The sequence below is a fragment of the Dermochelys coriacea genome, chromosome 11 (genome assembly GCF_009764565.3).
Source record: "Dermochelys coriacea isolate rDerCor1 chromosome 11, rDerCor1.pri.v4, whole genome shotgun sequence".
Taxonomy (NCBI): domain Eukaryota; kingdom Metazoa; phylum Chordata; order Testudines; family Dermochelyidae; genus Dermochelys; species Dermochelys coriacea.
The window spans coordinates 77,715,565-77,730,945 of record NC_050078.2 but is presented as its reverse complement, the minus strand read 5'-3'; the positions used below and the strand labels follow the sequence as shown (position 1 = coordinate 77,730,945).

The following is a 15,381-nucleotide window of genomic DNA, read 5'->3' as shown; positions in this document are numbered from 1 at the left end:
GCGAACTCCCAGTTCTCAACCAACTCAACCAACTCATGGTCACTGCCTCCCAGATTCCCATCCACTTTTGCTTCCCCCACTAATTCTACCCGGTTTGTGAGCAGCAGGTCAAGAAAAGCGCTCCCCCTAGTTGGCTCCCCTAGCACTTGCACCAGGAAATTGTCCCCTACGCTTTCCAAAAACTTCCTGGATTGTCTATGCACCGCTGTATTGCTCTCCCAGCAGATATCAGGAAAATTAAAGTCACCCATGAGAATCAGGGCATGCGATCTAGTAGCTTCCGTGAGTTGCCGGAAGAAAGCCTCATCCACCTCATCCCCCTGGTCCGGTGGTCTATAGCAGACTCCCACCATGACATCACTCTTGTTGCACACACTTCTAAACTTAATCCAGAGACACTCAGGTTTTTCCACAGTTTCGTACCGGAGCTCTGAGCAGTCATACTGCTCCCTTACATATAGTGCTACTCCCCCACCTTTTCTGCCCTGCCTGTCCTTCCTGAACAGTTTATAACCATCCATGACTGTACTCCAAATATATCAGAGGGATAAATACAGGAGAGGGAGAGGAATTATTTCAGCTCAGCACCAATGTGGACACAAGAACAAACGGGTATAAACTGGCCACCAGGAAGTTTAGACTTGAAATCAGACGAAGGTTTTTAACCATCAGAGGAGTGAAGTTTTGGAATAACCTTCCAAGGGAAGCAGTGGGGGCAAAAGATCTATCTGGTTTTAAGATTCTACTCGATACGTTTATGGAGGAGATGGTATGATGGGATAATGGGATTTTGGTAAGTAATTGATCTTTAAATATTCAGGGTAAATAGGCCAAATCCCCTGAGATGGGATATTAGATGGATGGGATCTGAGTTACTATAGAAAATTCTTTCCTGGGTATCTGGCAGGTGAATCTTGCCATATGCTCAGGGTTTAGCTGATTGCCATATTTGGGGTCGGGAAGGAATTTTCCTCCAGGGCAGATTGGAGAGGCCCTGGAGGTTTTTTGCCTTCCTCTGTAGCATGGGGCATGGTTGACTTGAGGGAGGCTTCTCTGCTCCTTGAAGTCTTTGAACCATGATTTAAGGACTTCAATAGCTCAGACATGGGTGAGGTTTTTCATAGGAGTGGGTGGGTGAGATTCTGTGGCCTGCGCTGTGCAGGAGGTCGGACTAGATGATCAGAATGGTCCCTTCTGACCTTAGTATCTATGAATCTATGAACTTAGGCTAAAATGTCGGTCATTAAATTATCCCAGCAAGAGAAGTGTATGAACTTTGAAATCTGCCACACATGAGCAAGGAGGGCCAAGGTTTTCAAAAATATCACAAGTGATTTGGGGAGCCCAACTTGAGAGACAAGGGAGAGAGTCTAATCGTAGACGGGGGCTGCTCAGCCCTTTTAGAAGATCCACTCACTTGAAGAGTCTCAGAACCAGAGGCACCAAAATCACTGGCTGCTTTTCAAATTTTAAGCCCTAATTAGTAGGCACTCTTGAAAGTACTAGTAAAAATGTATAGGCCCTGCTGAGAGCACTTCATACATTACCTCTGTTCTCGGTGGCAGGGAAAGTGCCGAATCTCTAACTCATGACTTGGCCAGCAAATGAAGGAGAAGCTGGTTTCGGTGTATATTTGTTATATCCAGGCCGACACAAACGTAGTTATTGAATTAGGACCCGAGAACTTTTATCTCTTTTAAAAGCTTTCCCGTTTCCCTTAAGCTACGTATGATTTCACAGGGGGCAGAATGTGATGTCCATTGCCTTGGCACTTTATGTTAGAGCTGGCCTGTATTTGAACACCTTGGGCGATATCCAGGGCTTTCCCCAGTGTCCACACCCACACTAACATGCATGTGTTGGATGGTTCCAGGCCAGTGGTCTGTCACGTATGCATTTCCTCTTGCAGTGTACCTGTACGGAGAAGCAGCGCAGAAGGAGAGCAGGAAATCTCTGCCAGCAATCCGAGCTGGGGAATACGAAGCCCTCCCTGAAAAGGTTAGAGTCCTTGTGGTGTCTAGGAATGGCGGGGAGGAAGTAGCATGCTGCACATGGACCCAAAGGGGCACTGCTCACATTAGAGTGAGGGAGCTTCTGTGGATGCTCTGGGCATTTTCACTGTTACACTTACAGTCTGCCAGCAGGGTGTCAGGTGGTCTTGTGCACTGGACCTGTCATTGGCTAAGGATGGGATTTTGATAGTATCACAGTGTTAGGGACCAGAGAGATGGTTTCAATATGCTTCTCATTCCAGACAAACACTTTGTTAAGGCTGAGAGGAATGGCCGTCCTTGGGCCTGGATGGGAGGTTGACTAGAGAGTTTTGACATCACCACGTCAATGGTGTTTTCCACTTTTCTCTGAAAATGCACAAGCCAAATACGGGTATTGTGACTGGAGGAGACTTTTACCTTAAAAACTTTCAAATTCCTGGGGGAAGGGGAAGGCCTGGGTCTTAGTTAGCATCCTGTACAGTGTCAGCACTCAGTTAGTGATGGTAATCACCTTGGTACTTTTCTCTTCTTGCTTTTGCTTTGGAAAGCTGTGGGAAATATGCATGTGCAGCTGTGTATGAGAAAGTAGGCAGCTTCCCATTGCCTCGCCTGAGCAGAGGAGAGGTGGGGGCTGGCTGGGTGATGTCTACCAGGTCTCCGAGACTCCGGAATTTGCTGCCAGCCTTCGTTCACAATACAGTGTTGCCAACACTTGCGATTTTGCAATGAGTCTCCTGGTATTTGGTGAGTCTGTTAAAGCTCCAGCTCCTGGAAGCATCTGATGAGATGAAACTCTTGGCTTTCATTTCCCAACCAAAGGAAGTTTCTAGCTCTCTTGGTTACAGAAATAAACATAAACATGTGACCCAAGTGCAGCCAAGGTCTAGCAAATAGAAAGAACCTGACGTTTCTTATTCAGTCTTTTTATTTTTAAGTCTCATGATTTTTAAGGCCATCTCACCATTTTGGGGGTCCCGACTCATGATTTTTAAAAGTTTGGGGCTGGCAATACTGACAGTAGCGCCCATATGGTGACTTTCTAGGTGTACTGCAAAATGGTGTTTGGAGGGCGGAGGTTGTCCTTCCTAGACCATGCAGGGATGGAAAGGAGTTTCTGGACGTGGCCAGCGGAGCTGCTGCTGAGCAGATCCTGTTAATGCTGCTGAGATTGTATTGTATTGTTAAGGTGTGTAGGGGCTTCTGGGGCCAGATTTTTACAAAAAATTTAGGTGCCTAAAGATGCAGAAGCACCTAATGGGATTTTCAAATGAGCCTAGGTGTCTTTGGTGCCTAAATACCTTTAACAAGCTGAGCCCTAGAGCCTTGCAAAGGCAGGTTATTGGTTATTTTAAAAATTGAAATAAATTTGAAAAGTCAGTGAACTTGATAAGCCTGAAGTGCTTGGTTTTTTCAAGCATAAAAGAGCTTCTTAAAAGTGCTGGACCAGCCCTGGAGCAAGTGGAAGATCAGCTATTTCTTGTGACATTTCTAGCACTTTAGACTGCTAAGAAAGATTAAATCCCATGCTGAAAGCTGGTGATTGGTTACCTTTCCCGGAGCTATTTTTTGCCCAATTGCAGTACCCGGAGTTGGCACTAGGGGGCAGTGTAACGATTCTCATTAGACAGGTTTCAGAGTAGCAGCCCTGTTACTCTGTATTCGCAAAAAGAAAAGGAGGACTTGTGGCACCTTAGAGACTAACAAATTTATTAGAGCATAAGCTTTCGTGAGCTACAGCGGATGCATCCGATGAAGTGAGCTGTAGCTCACAAAAGCTTATGCTCAAATAAATTTGTTAGTCTCTAAGGTGCCACAAGTTCTCCGATTCTCATTAGCGGCTGGCTGTGCTTTGTTGGGACATGTGATACAGTTCTTGAAGCAGAGAAAGCCCAGCTCCCACCCTGTGAGTGGCCATGGCTGTGATATGTACAGTATAACCTCAGTGGAACAGGCATGTAATCGTGCCCTGTGGGTTTGCTGGATTCGGATTACAGCTGTGTGAATTACAGCTGTATGAATAAGGGATTTTTCAGTTTGCCAGCCATTCTGAAAAATTGGGGGGGGGGGAATAATCTTGGGATGGTCCCAAACCAGTTTTCACACACAAACACACACACACACCCATCCATTTTGGGCCAAACCAAACATTTCGTTCAGCCTGAAACAAAATTTCTTGTTTTGATTTACAGCATTTTTGAATGTTTTCAAATTTTTCAAAATAAAATCAGGGGAAGTGTTGAAACGAAAAGCCGTCTTGAGTTGAAGGTTTGAATTGTGGTGTTGCGATATCGCATACTTAGCACTGGCTGATCAGGCAGCATCAGCACTGCCCATGCCAGGAGCTTTGCTGACTAACTCTTACAGGTTTCAAGAAATGTTAATTGACAGGAAAGCCCCCTTACTTTCAGCATAAACCCCCATGTTTTAAATATTTTATTTTGGAGGCAATGAAGAGAATGCCCAGCAATCGGAAACCTCTTAGCTTATTTTTGCCTTTGCTCAGTTTTACCTGCTGTTAACAAGTGGAGATGAATAAGCCACTTCTCTAAGTGGTGGTACAAGGTCTGAGCCTGATTCTTCCCTCTGACACCCCAGTTTCACCCAGGCATGTCTTCATTCCAGTGGAGTTACACGGAGTAACACCTGGGTGACACATGCTACAATGCCCAAGAGATGTTCTGCAGACGGTACCTTCATTACCGCTGTGCAAATAACCAAGTTTTTAGTTCGCTGACCAAACTGAAAACCTGGAGGGGAAATTTTGTTTAATTTTGAGTTTTATTCAAAGGTCTTCCAGATGGTACATCAACTCAACTAGATATTTGCCTAGTTTACCACAGGCTACATAAAAAGCACTAATGAAGTTAGTACAAACTAAAATTTCAAACAGACAATGACCTGTTTATACTGTGCTCTATATACTGTACACTGAAATGTAAATACAATGTTTATATTCCAATCAATTTATTTCATAATGATGTGGTAAAAATGAGAAAGTCAGCAATTTGTCATTAATAGCGTGCTGGGACACTTTGGTATTTTTATGTCTGATTCTGTAAGCAAATAGTTTTTAAGTGAGGTGCAACTTGGGGTAGGCAAAACAAATGAGACTCCTGAAAGGGGTACTGTAGTCTGGAAAGGCGGAGAGCCACTGGGCTAGATGGACCATTGGGCTCACACAGTATAGCCATTCTTATTATTATGTTCTTATGAATTTGTTTGTTTTTTCTGTACAAACATGCTAAATATTTTGGTCAACCCAAATTGGAATTTTTTTGTGAGAAATATATGTCCGACAATTTGTAGTACAATTGGTTTTACAAATCTCACTCCTCAAGGCTGCACCCCCTTCTCAGATGAGTCTAGTAAAACCAGAAGGGTAAACCCAACGGAGGAGCCTAACCCAGTGCTCAGTAAAGTCGTTGGCCAAACTCCTCCAGGAGCCAGGCTTGGCCCTGACCCAGGTCTCACCCAGACCCCCCTGCACCGCAGCTGCCCCAGGCGTCACCCAAATGAACCCCCTTCCCCCCAGTTGCCCCAGGCCTCACCCCAATGATCCCGCTGACCCCCAGCTGCCCCAGAACTCACACCAATGACCCCCCTGCACCCAGCTGCCCCTGGCCTCAGCCCAATGACCCCCCCTACTCCCAGCTGCCCCAGGCCTCATCCCAATGACCCCCCTGACCCCCAGCTGCCCCAGGCCTCACCCAAACAAACCCCCTTCCCCCCAGCTGCTCCAGGCCTCACCCCAACGATCCCGCTGACCCCCAGCTACCCCAGAACTCACACCAATGACCCCCCTGCACCCAGCTGCCCCAGGCCTCACCCCAACGACCCCCTCTGCCCCTCATCTGCCACAGGCTTCACCCCAACGATTCCCCTGCCCCCCAGTTGCCACAGGCTTCACCCCCAATGACCCCCATTCCTCCCAGTTGCCCCAGGCCTCATCCCAATGACCCCCCTGCCCCTCATCTGCCACAGGCCTCATCCCAACGATTCCCCTGCCCCCCAGTTGCCACAGGCTTCACCCCAAGGATCCACTTGCGCCCCAGCTGCCACAGGTATCACCCCAATGATCTCCCTGCCCCCCAGCTGCCCAGGCCTCATCCCAATGACCCCCCTGCCCCCCAGTTGCCCCAGGCCTCATCCCAACGACCCCCCTGCCCCCCATCTGCCCCCCATCTGCCCCAGGTCTCACCCCAACGATTCCCCTGCCCCCATCTGCCCCAGGCCTCACCCAACAACCCCCATGCCCTGAGCTGCCCCAGGCCTCACCCCAACGACCCCCCTGCCCTGAGCTGCCACAGTCTGCACCCAACGATTCCCCTGCCTCCCAGCTGCCCCAGGCCTCACCCCAATGACTCCCCTACCCCCCCAAGCGGCCCCAGGCCTCACCCCAACAATCCTCCTGCCTCCCAGCTGCCACAGGCTTCACTCCAATGATCCCCCTGCCCCCCAGCTGCCCCGGGCCTCACCCCAATGACCCCCTGCTTCCCAGATGCCCCAGGCCTCACCCAGACCTCCCTGCCCCGCAGTTGCCCCAGGCCTCACACCAATGACCCCCCTGCAGCCAGCTGCCCCAGGCCTCACCCCAACCACCCCCCTGCCCCTCATCTGCCACAGGCCTCACCCCAACGATCCCCCTGCCCCCCAGCTGCCACAGGCTTCACCCCAACGACCCCCCTTCCCCCCAGTTGCCACAGGCTTCACCCCAACAACCCCCCTGCCGTGAGCTGCCGCAGACTTCACCCCAACGATCCCCTGCCCCCTATCTGCCCCAGGCCTCACCCCAATGACTCCCCTTTCCCCGAGCTGCCCCAGGCCTCACCCCAAAGATCCCCCTGCCCCCGAGCTGCCTCAGGCCTCACCCAATGACCCCCTGCCCTCAGCTGCCCCAGGCCTCACCCCAACGACCCCCCTGCCCCCAGCTGCCCCAGGCCTCACCCCAACGATCCCCCTGCCTCCCAGCTGCCCCAGGCCTCACCCCAATGATCCCCCTGCTCCCCAGCTGCCCCAGGCCTCACCCCATGACACCCCTGCCCCCCAGCTGCCCCAGGCCTCACCCCAATGACCCCCCTGCCCTCAGCTGCCCCAGACCTCACCCCAACGATCCCCCTGCCCCCCAGCTGCCCCAGGCCTCACCCCAAACTCCGCCTGCCTCCCAGCTTCTACAGGCTTCTTCCGAGAAATATCTCCTAGTTTCCTCAGGCCCTCCTTCAATCCTTCTCCCATCTCCAGCGAAGCCCCCTGGCTTCCTCCTCCATTGTCAGTCTCTGACTCCCTGAAATTGCCTCGTCCTCAGTGGGAGAGCTGATATGGGACTCGATCAAAACAGCATTTGAGGACAGGGATATAATTACTGCCACTCATTGCAGTGGTATGGAAATAGGTCATGTTCAACAGACCTATTATGGTTTTTTGAGGCGCTCACACATTTGGTTGGTGCAGGTAACTGTGGTAATACACATTGAGTTTTGGAAGGCAGTTGACTTTGCACCACACAAGACTGTTTGAAATTAGCTCTCTACAGCATGAGTAGTGCCTGGTAATGGATGAAGGACTGGCTAACGGACAGATCGCACAGGGTAGTTGTCAATGGGGAATCACCATCAAATGGGGCGGTTCCCAGCTGGGTTCCATCAGGATCAGCAGTAGGCCTGGTGTTGTTCCATCACCGAACTGGAAGTAGATCTAAAATCACTGCTGATCAAATTGGCCGATGACACAAGGATTGGTGGAGTGGTAACTAGTGAGGACAAGGCCGTCATACCGCCTGATCTGGATCACTTAGTAAGCTGGGCCCATTTAAACAAAATGCTTTTTAATACAGCCAAATACAAAGTTATAGACATCTGTGAAGAAGGGATGCCGACAGGGCGGGGCACTGTGACCTGGAGAGCCATGGCGCCGAAAGGAGAGTGGAGAACAACTCAATGTGAGCTCCGGTGTGATGGTGACACAGAAAGGGCTAATGCAATCCTGGGAAGTGTAGAGCGGGGAGTGCAGAGAAGTAGGGCAGTGATTTACCTCCGTACATGGCACTGGTGAGACAATGCTGGAATTGACTCCAGTTCTGGGGTCCCCATTTTAAAAAGGATGCTGGGAAATTGGAATGGGTGCAGAGAAGAGCCACAAAAATGATCGGGGGTCTGAGGAAAATGCCGTACAGTGGGAGATTAATGAGCTCAGTCTGTTTAGCTGATCAAAAAGAAGCCAGGGAGGTGCTTCGATACTTCATAGCTTCATTAGGAGAAAGTACTCGGTACTAAAGGGCTCGTTAGTCGAGCAGAGCAAGGCAGAGCAAATAGCAATGTCTGGAAGTTAAAACCAGACGAATGCAAAGGAGAAGTACGGCACCAATTGTTAACAGTGAAGGTGATTAGCCATTGGAGCCAACCACCAAGGGAAGTGGTGGATTCTTCATCTCTTGATGTCTTCCACTCCAAACTGGATGCCTGTCGAAGAGATTGGCTTTAGCCAGGCACAATTCATTGGGCTCAATATAGGGGTAACTGGAGGAGTTCTTTGCCCAGGTCACATGAGATAATCTAATGGTCTCTTCTGGCCTTAAGCTCTATTGATCTGTGAATCAATGGCTCCCCATTTACTCTGGCTGCCCCATTGGCCAAGTGCCCCCTGCATCTCCCCAATCCCCCGTCACTACCTTCTCCATGGTGTAAGGGATGGCTCGTGCCCCCCCATGTCCCACAGCCTGGAGTGCCCAGAGGGCAATGGTTGGTTGCTGGTAAGACATGTCGCCCACAGAGCTGTGCAGAACGTGGCAGCTCTGTGAGCTCCTGTTTTCATTTCCTAATAGTTTCTCAGAGTCTCCCGTAATGGGTGAAATGTCTCTTGTTTGGCGTCAGCCAAGAGGGGGCATTGGGAGAAATTTGAGGAAAGGTTAATGAAGCTGGTTGTGCTGGCTCATGGGGAGAAGAGGGAGCATTTCTGAGTTGTTCCGGAATTTCCCAGATGCTTTCTGTGCAGCCAGAACATGTTCTTTCGGCCAGGCAACCGGTGTGCTGCACTGAGGCTGCTGCGGACTGCACTCAGCATGGTGGTTCCATTGTGACCTTGTCCTTCCTCTCCACCCCAGTCATTTGTTTGAGCCACACGTTGTTTGGCCTTGTGCTAAGATCGGGGCTCTTGGCTCCAGTGGAACACACACACACACACTGACACACAATACTGGCAACTGGGCGTGGAATAGCTCTGAGTGAGGAATGCACCATGTCTCCAGTGCTGATTTCCAAGAGCGGGAATTGTAAATCAGGACTGGATGGTCTCGAAAAGATCGGCTCTAGCTCAGCCACAGGTTCCTGAGTTTCCTGCCAGAATGATGGGCCGAGGTTCTCCAGCCCGCATTACATAGAACATTAGACTAGAGATCCTAATGGCCATTTCTGGCTGGATAGTCTATGAACTCTGAATTAACTCTTGCAATCAGCTCTCTGGAGAGACAAATAAACCCGGCTGACCTTAAACAATGGGGAGTTTCTTTTTAATGGATTTTGTTCCTTTCTTTTGCTCTCTTCTAAGCTCACAAAGGCCGAGTGGGTTCCTGATTTTGGCTCTGCGTCCTTTGTTCCAAGATGGGGAGCTACAGTCACTGGTGCACGCACATTCCTCATTGCGTACAACATCAACCTCCTGTGCACAAAGGAGCTGGCACATCGGATTGCTCTCAACATCCGGGAGCAGGGCCGTGCAAAGGACCAGGTAAGCCCATTAAGTTCCTTATTCAGAATAATGAGGCTTCCCTGGGAGAGGGCACTAGATAACTAGAGCGTTGGCTCAAAAATAAAAAAATGAATAAATCCCTCTCCCACCCACGCCTAATTCCACAGTTCTTCAGATTTGAGTTGTCCATCTTTGCTGTCCCAAAGTAAGGGAGACTGGTGCCAGTTTGTGTTACAAGCTACACCTGAATTGATCACTACAAAAATTACAATCTGGGCTTGTACAGGTCTACTACCCCTCTCAGCTATTTTCATACTGCTGAATTATGGTTCTAGGGGAGGAGGAATTTAGGATCCTTAGATCAGAGTAGCTGGGTAAATGCAATCTTTGTTGTAGCAATATTGGCTTGTTTGAGCAGGCAACAAATGACCTTTGATGTGAAGAGCATATGAGGATCTGATTAATATAAGGTGGTTTCTATATTCCTTGACTTATTTACCCATTTATAGTATATGATGGTGCTCTCTGGCTTAGGGCAGGCATGATGTCCCAGCAGGCGTGTGCTTGGATTCCCACTGGGGTGGTGTCTGTTGTTGTTTCATCAAACTCTGTACATGGGAGTATCCCATGTTCTAAGTGTGTCAGTTGAGTCATCCCCCAGGGCCATCCCAGACCCTTGTCTGAGGGTCCATCTACTGTATCTGGGAGAGAAGGGAAGCTGCTTATGACTCTCCCCAGCACCCAGAGATACTTTGGACTTTATAGAACTGCCTTGTCAATCTCTCACGTGATTCAACAGCCTGACAGCAGCAAGGAGGGCTTGCCAAAGTGAGCTCACAGACAGGAGAGATTTCAGGATGGACTCCCTTGTCTGACAGTGGGAATCTAGTGCTCCACAGGATGGGAGTGTATCTGAGCAGGCGATTAGAGGGATCCATCTGGAAGGAGATTGAGGGTGGGTTTCTGGGGCTGAGCAATGGGAGGCTGGACACCGAGGCTGTCACCATAAATAAAACAGGATGCACTTGTTTGTTTGTTTGATTTTTTGTTGGGGGGAATGTTACTGGTCTCTGGCCAAGTTGCTTTCAGCATAAAACACGTGTTTGCTGGAGCTAGGCTGTGGGTCTGTCTACACGGCAATCAGAGGGGTGTCTGTAGCATGTGAAGACAAACCCAAGCTCGCTTTGGTCTAGAGAGTGTGGGTACCAATAGCAGTGTAGCTGAGCAGCATGGGTTAGTCACTGATATACATATCTAGGGTCCTACATGGGCTTGTACAGTCTATGCTGCTGCCGCTTCACTGCTATTATTCTCTAACTAGATGAAAGTTGCCTCAGGTGTGTCTACACATCTACACAGCTCCTAGTTCCGTGTGGAAATACCCTCAGTCAGTCTGGCAGGAGAGCTTAAGGTCTTTGTTAGCACAACGTGAAAATGCACTGCAGAGCATGGTATTGGAATGCATAGTCTGGGCAGAGCAGACGTAACATGGAACCACTGACCCCAGCAGTGCTTGGGCATGTCTGACTACAGCCAGGGTGATTCCCAAACTGTACCATAGCATCTCTATGGATAGTAATTCCATGCTTGAATAATAAGAATATAGCACTAGGGGTATATTACTGACCACCTGACCAGGATGGTGATAATGACTGTGAAATGCTCAGGGAGATTAGAGAGGCTATTAAAATTTAAAAAAAACTCAATAATAATTGGGGATTTCAACTATCCCCATATTGACTGGGTACATGTCACCTCAGGACGGGCTGCAGAGATAAAGTTTCTTGACACCTTAAAAGACTGCTTCTTGGAACCTCTAATTAGAACCCACCAGGGGAGAGGCAATTCTTGATTTAGTCCTAAGTGGAGCACAGGATCTGGTCCAAGAGGTGAATATAGCTGGACTGCTTGGTAATAGTGACTATGATATAATTAAATTTAACATCCCTGTGGCAGGGAAAACACCACAGCATCCCACCACAGTAGCATTTAATTTCAGAAAGAGGGATTACAAAAATGAGGAAGTTAATTAAACAGAAAGTAAAAGATTCAGCGAAAAAAGTGAAATCCCTGTAAGCTGCATGGAAAATTTTTAAAGACACCATAACAGAGGCTCAACTTAAATGTATACCCCAAATTAAAAAATATAGTAAGAGAACAAAAAAGTGCCACCGTGACTAAACAACAAAGTAAAAGAAGCAGTGAGAGGCAATACGGCATCCTTTAAACAGTGGACGTTAAAGTCTAGTGAGGAAAATAGAAAGGAGCAAAAACTCTGGCAAATTAAGTGTAAAAATATAATTAGGAAGGCCAAAAAATAATTTGAAGAACAGCTAGCCAATGACTCAAAAAGTAATAGCAATTTTTTTTGTAAGTACATGAGAAGCAGGAAGGCTGTTAAACAACCAGTGGAGCCACTGGACGATGGAAATGCTAAAGGAGCACTCAAGGACGATAAGGCCATTGCGGAGAAACTAAATTAATTCTTTGCATCCGTCTTCATAGCTGAGGATATGAGGGAGATTCCCAAACCTAAGCCATTCTTTTTAGGTGACAAATCTGAGGAACTGTCCCAGATTGAGATGTCATTAGAGGAGATTTTGGACCAAATCGATAAACTAAATAGCAATAAGTCACCAGGACCAGATGGTATTCACCCAAGAGTTCTGAAGGAACTCAAATGTGAAATTGCAGAGCTACTAACCGTGGTATGTAACCTACTATTTAAATCAGCTTCTGTACCAAATGACTGGAGGATAGCTAATGTGACACCAATTTTTAAAAATGGCTCCAGAGGTGATCCCTGCAATTACAGGCCGATAAACCTGACTTCAGTACCGGCCAAACTGGTTGAAATGATAGTAAAGAAAATTTTCAGACACATAGATGAACATAATTTGTTGGAGGAGAGTCAACAGGGGTTTTGTAAAGGAAAATCATGCCTCACCAATCTACTAGAATTCTTTGAGGGGGTCAACAACAATGTGGACAAAGGAGGATCCAGTGGATATAGTGAACTTAGATTTTCAGAAAGCCTGTGACAAGGTCTCTCACAAGAGGCTCTTAAGCAAAGTAAGCTGTCATGGGATAGAGGGAAGGTCCTCTCCTGGATTGGTAACAATAGGAAGCAAAGGGTAGGAATAAAGGTCAGTTTTCAGAATGGAGAGAGGTAAATATTGGTGTCCCCCAGGGGTCTGTACTGGGCCCAGTGCTATTCAACATATTCATAAATGATCTGGAAAACGGGGTCAACAGTGAGTGGCAAAATTTGCAGATCATACAAAACTGCTCAAGATATTAAGTCCCAGGCAGACTGTGAAGAGCTACAAAAGGATCTCACAAAACTGGGTGACTGGGCAACAAAATGGCAGATGAAATTCAATGTTGATAAGTGTAAAGTAATGCACATTGGAAAACATAATCCCAACTATAGCTATAAAATGATGGGGTCTAAATTAGCTGTTACCACTCAAGAAAGAGATCTTGGAGTCATTGTGGTTAGTTCTCTGAAAACAACCACTCAATGTGCAGCGGCAGTCAAAAAAGTGAACAGAATGTTGAGAATCATTAAGAAAGGGATAGATAAGCAGACAGAGAATATCATGTTGCCTCTATATAAACCCATGGTACACCCACATCTTGAATACTGCGTGCAGATGTGGTCGTCCAATCTCAAGAAAAAACATATTAGAGATGGAAAAGGTTCAGAAAAGGGCAACAAAAATGATTATTAGGGGTATGGAATAGCTGTCATATGAGGAGAGATTAATAATACTGGGACTTTTCATCTTGGAAAAGAGACGACTAGGGGAGATGAGAGAGGTCTATAAAATCATGACTGGTGTGGAGAAAGTAAATAAGGAAGTGTAACACAAGAACTAGGGGTCACCAAATAAAATTAATATGCAACAGATTTAAAAAAACAAAAGGAAGCATTTTTTCATACAACACACTGTCAATCTGTGGAACTCTTTGCCAGAGGATGTTGTGAAAGCCAAGACTATAACAGAATTCAAAAAAGAACTAGATAAGTTCATGGAGGATAGGTCCATCAGTGGCTATTAGCTACGATGGACATGGATGGTGTCCCTAGCGTCTGTTTGCCAGAAGGTGGGAATGGGTGACAGGGGATGGATCACTTGATAATTACCTGTTCTGTTCATTCCCTCTGGGGCACCTGGTATTGGCCACTGTCAGAAGACAGGATACTGGCTAGATGGACCTTTGATCTGACCCACTATGGCTGTTCTTATGTTGTTATGTTCTTATCTGTGCACACCGTCTTTAGCCTGTAAGTTCCTCAGAGCAGGGACCTGCCATTTCTATTAGTATGCAAGGCCCCATGCAAACCTATGGAGCAGAACAAATAACTAGAGGAGAGTTGGTAAGGGTCACAGTCTCACGCCATTAAATCTGTACAAGTAAATATGAAGGCAACTTTATCCGTTATCAGTATGGGATAATGGATATCCCTTCTTCCTTCACAGTACAATATCTGGCTGCTGTTACTTCTGGGTCATCAGTAAACCCAAATATATGGGCTAGTGGCCTCCAATTGTGAATCAGTTAGTTCCCCTCATCTGCAGAATGCTTTCTCTCTCACAGGCTCATTCTCAGGGTTGAGTTGGCTTGTCAACCACCATAGCTCTGAAGTGTGTTGTTCTTTGCAGCCGGGGCGTTTGAAGAAGGTCCAAGGCATGGGCTGGTACTTGGATGAGGAGAATATTGCCCAGGTTTCTACAAACCTGCTGGACTTTGAAATCACCTCCCTCCACACAGTCTATGAGGAGGTCTGCAAAGATGCCCGGGTGAGTTGCACAGGTGCTATGCAAGTTTGAAGCAGCTTTACCCAGCATAACCAGCCTCCTTCAGAGAAGTAAAATTACAGTCAAATTTCCCGTGGCTGGTTAAGCAGGAGAAAGTTCTCGCACCTATGGCATGAGAGCTTGTCTTGTAGGAGGTGTGTGTGTGAATACACAGGGAGCCACAACCTACCCTCCATACTTAAGGCATTAAGGGAGTAGGAATGTGTGCCTCATAAGACATGCCAGCTGTTGCACTGTCCCCTCCGGGCTGGCAGTCACGTGGCATGGGACAGCGGCATGGCCAAGTTTGTTGGCCTAGGCTTAAGATCTATGAGCCTATACAGGGAACACCCTGGACCCCAAAGTTATTTGTGGGCTCCCCTCTGCTGCTGTACTCTACCTTCAGTGCCTTTCGGGAGGGAGTCCAGATGGCCTCATTTGGTGAGTTGCCAGCTATCCTCTCCTCTTCCCATGTTTTCAGGAGGCTACTAAATGGCATACACCCATTTCTTATCCCTTAGGGAGCCAGCCAGCCAGCCCACTCCCTCCATCCCCTGTACAGCCTTCCCTGGCATTTCCCCATAAGCACTGGGATGTCTACCCCTTGGAGTGAGGGGCATGGTGGCAGCAGGCCCCCATGGTGACATTAAGGTCCCACTGCTGTAGAACTGGGGGCGAGGAGGTGAGCAGGTGACCAGCTGCGCAGACCCTGTGTGCTGCGGATGGGACTGAGGGGTCAGTTGGCTGAGTCCAAACAGCAGCAGGAAGGACCAGCAAAGTGAGATCTCTGACTATGAGTCCCAACCCCTAGAATGGGAAGGGGCCTGCTTGAGTCTGGTGCACCCCTTGGTGTGGATCAAGAGTCGGGGGCAGTGGGAGAGGTGGCCAGGCAGTGAGGCTGT

At 48.1% G+C, this 15,381-nt stretch overlaps 1 protein-coding gene across 1 annotated transcript in view; it reads left to right on the top strand.

The window, feature by feature from the left end:
* The window catches only part of FTCD (formimidoyltransferase cyclodeaminase), a 43,949-nt gene that overhangs the window by 16,109 nt on the left and 12,459 nt on the right, over positions 1–15,381 (top strand). Inside the window, exons 4-6 of the mRNA XM_038422178.2 lie at positions 1,910–1,998; positions 9,534–9,713; positions 14,345–14,482. Of these exons, the coding sequence (XP_038278106.1) occupies positions 1,910–1,998; positions 9,534–9,713; positions 14,345–14,482 (407 nt within the window). The remainder of the gene's footprint in view (positions 1–1,909; positions 1,999–9,533; positions 9,714–14,344; positions 14,483–15,381) is intronic.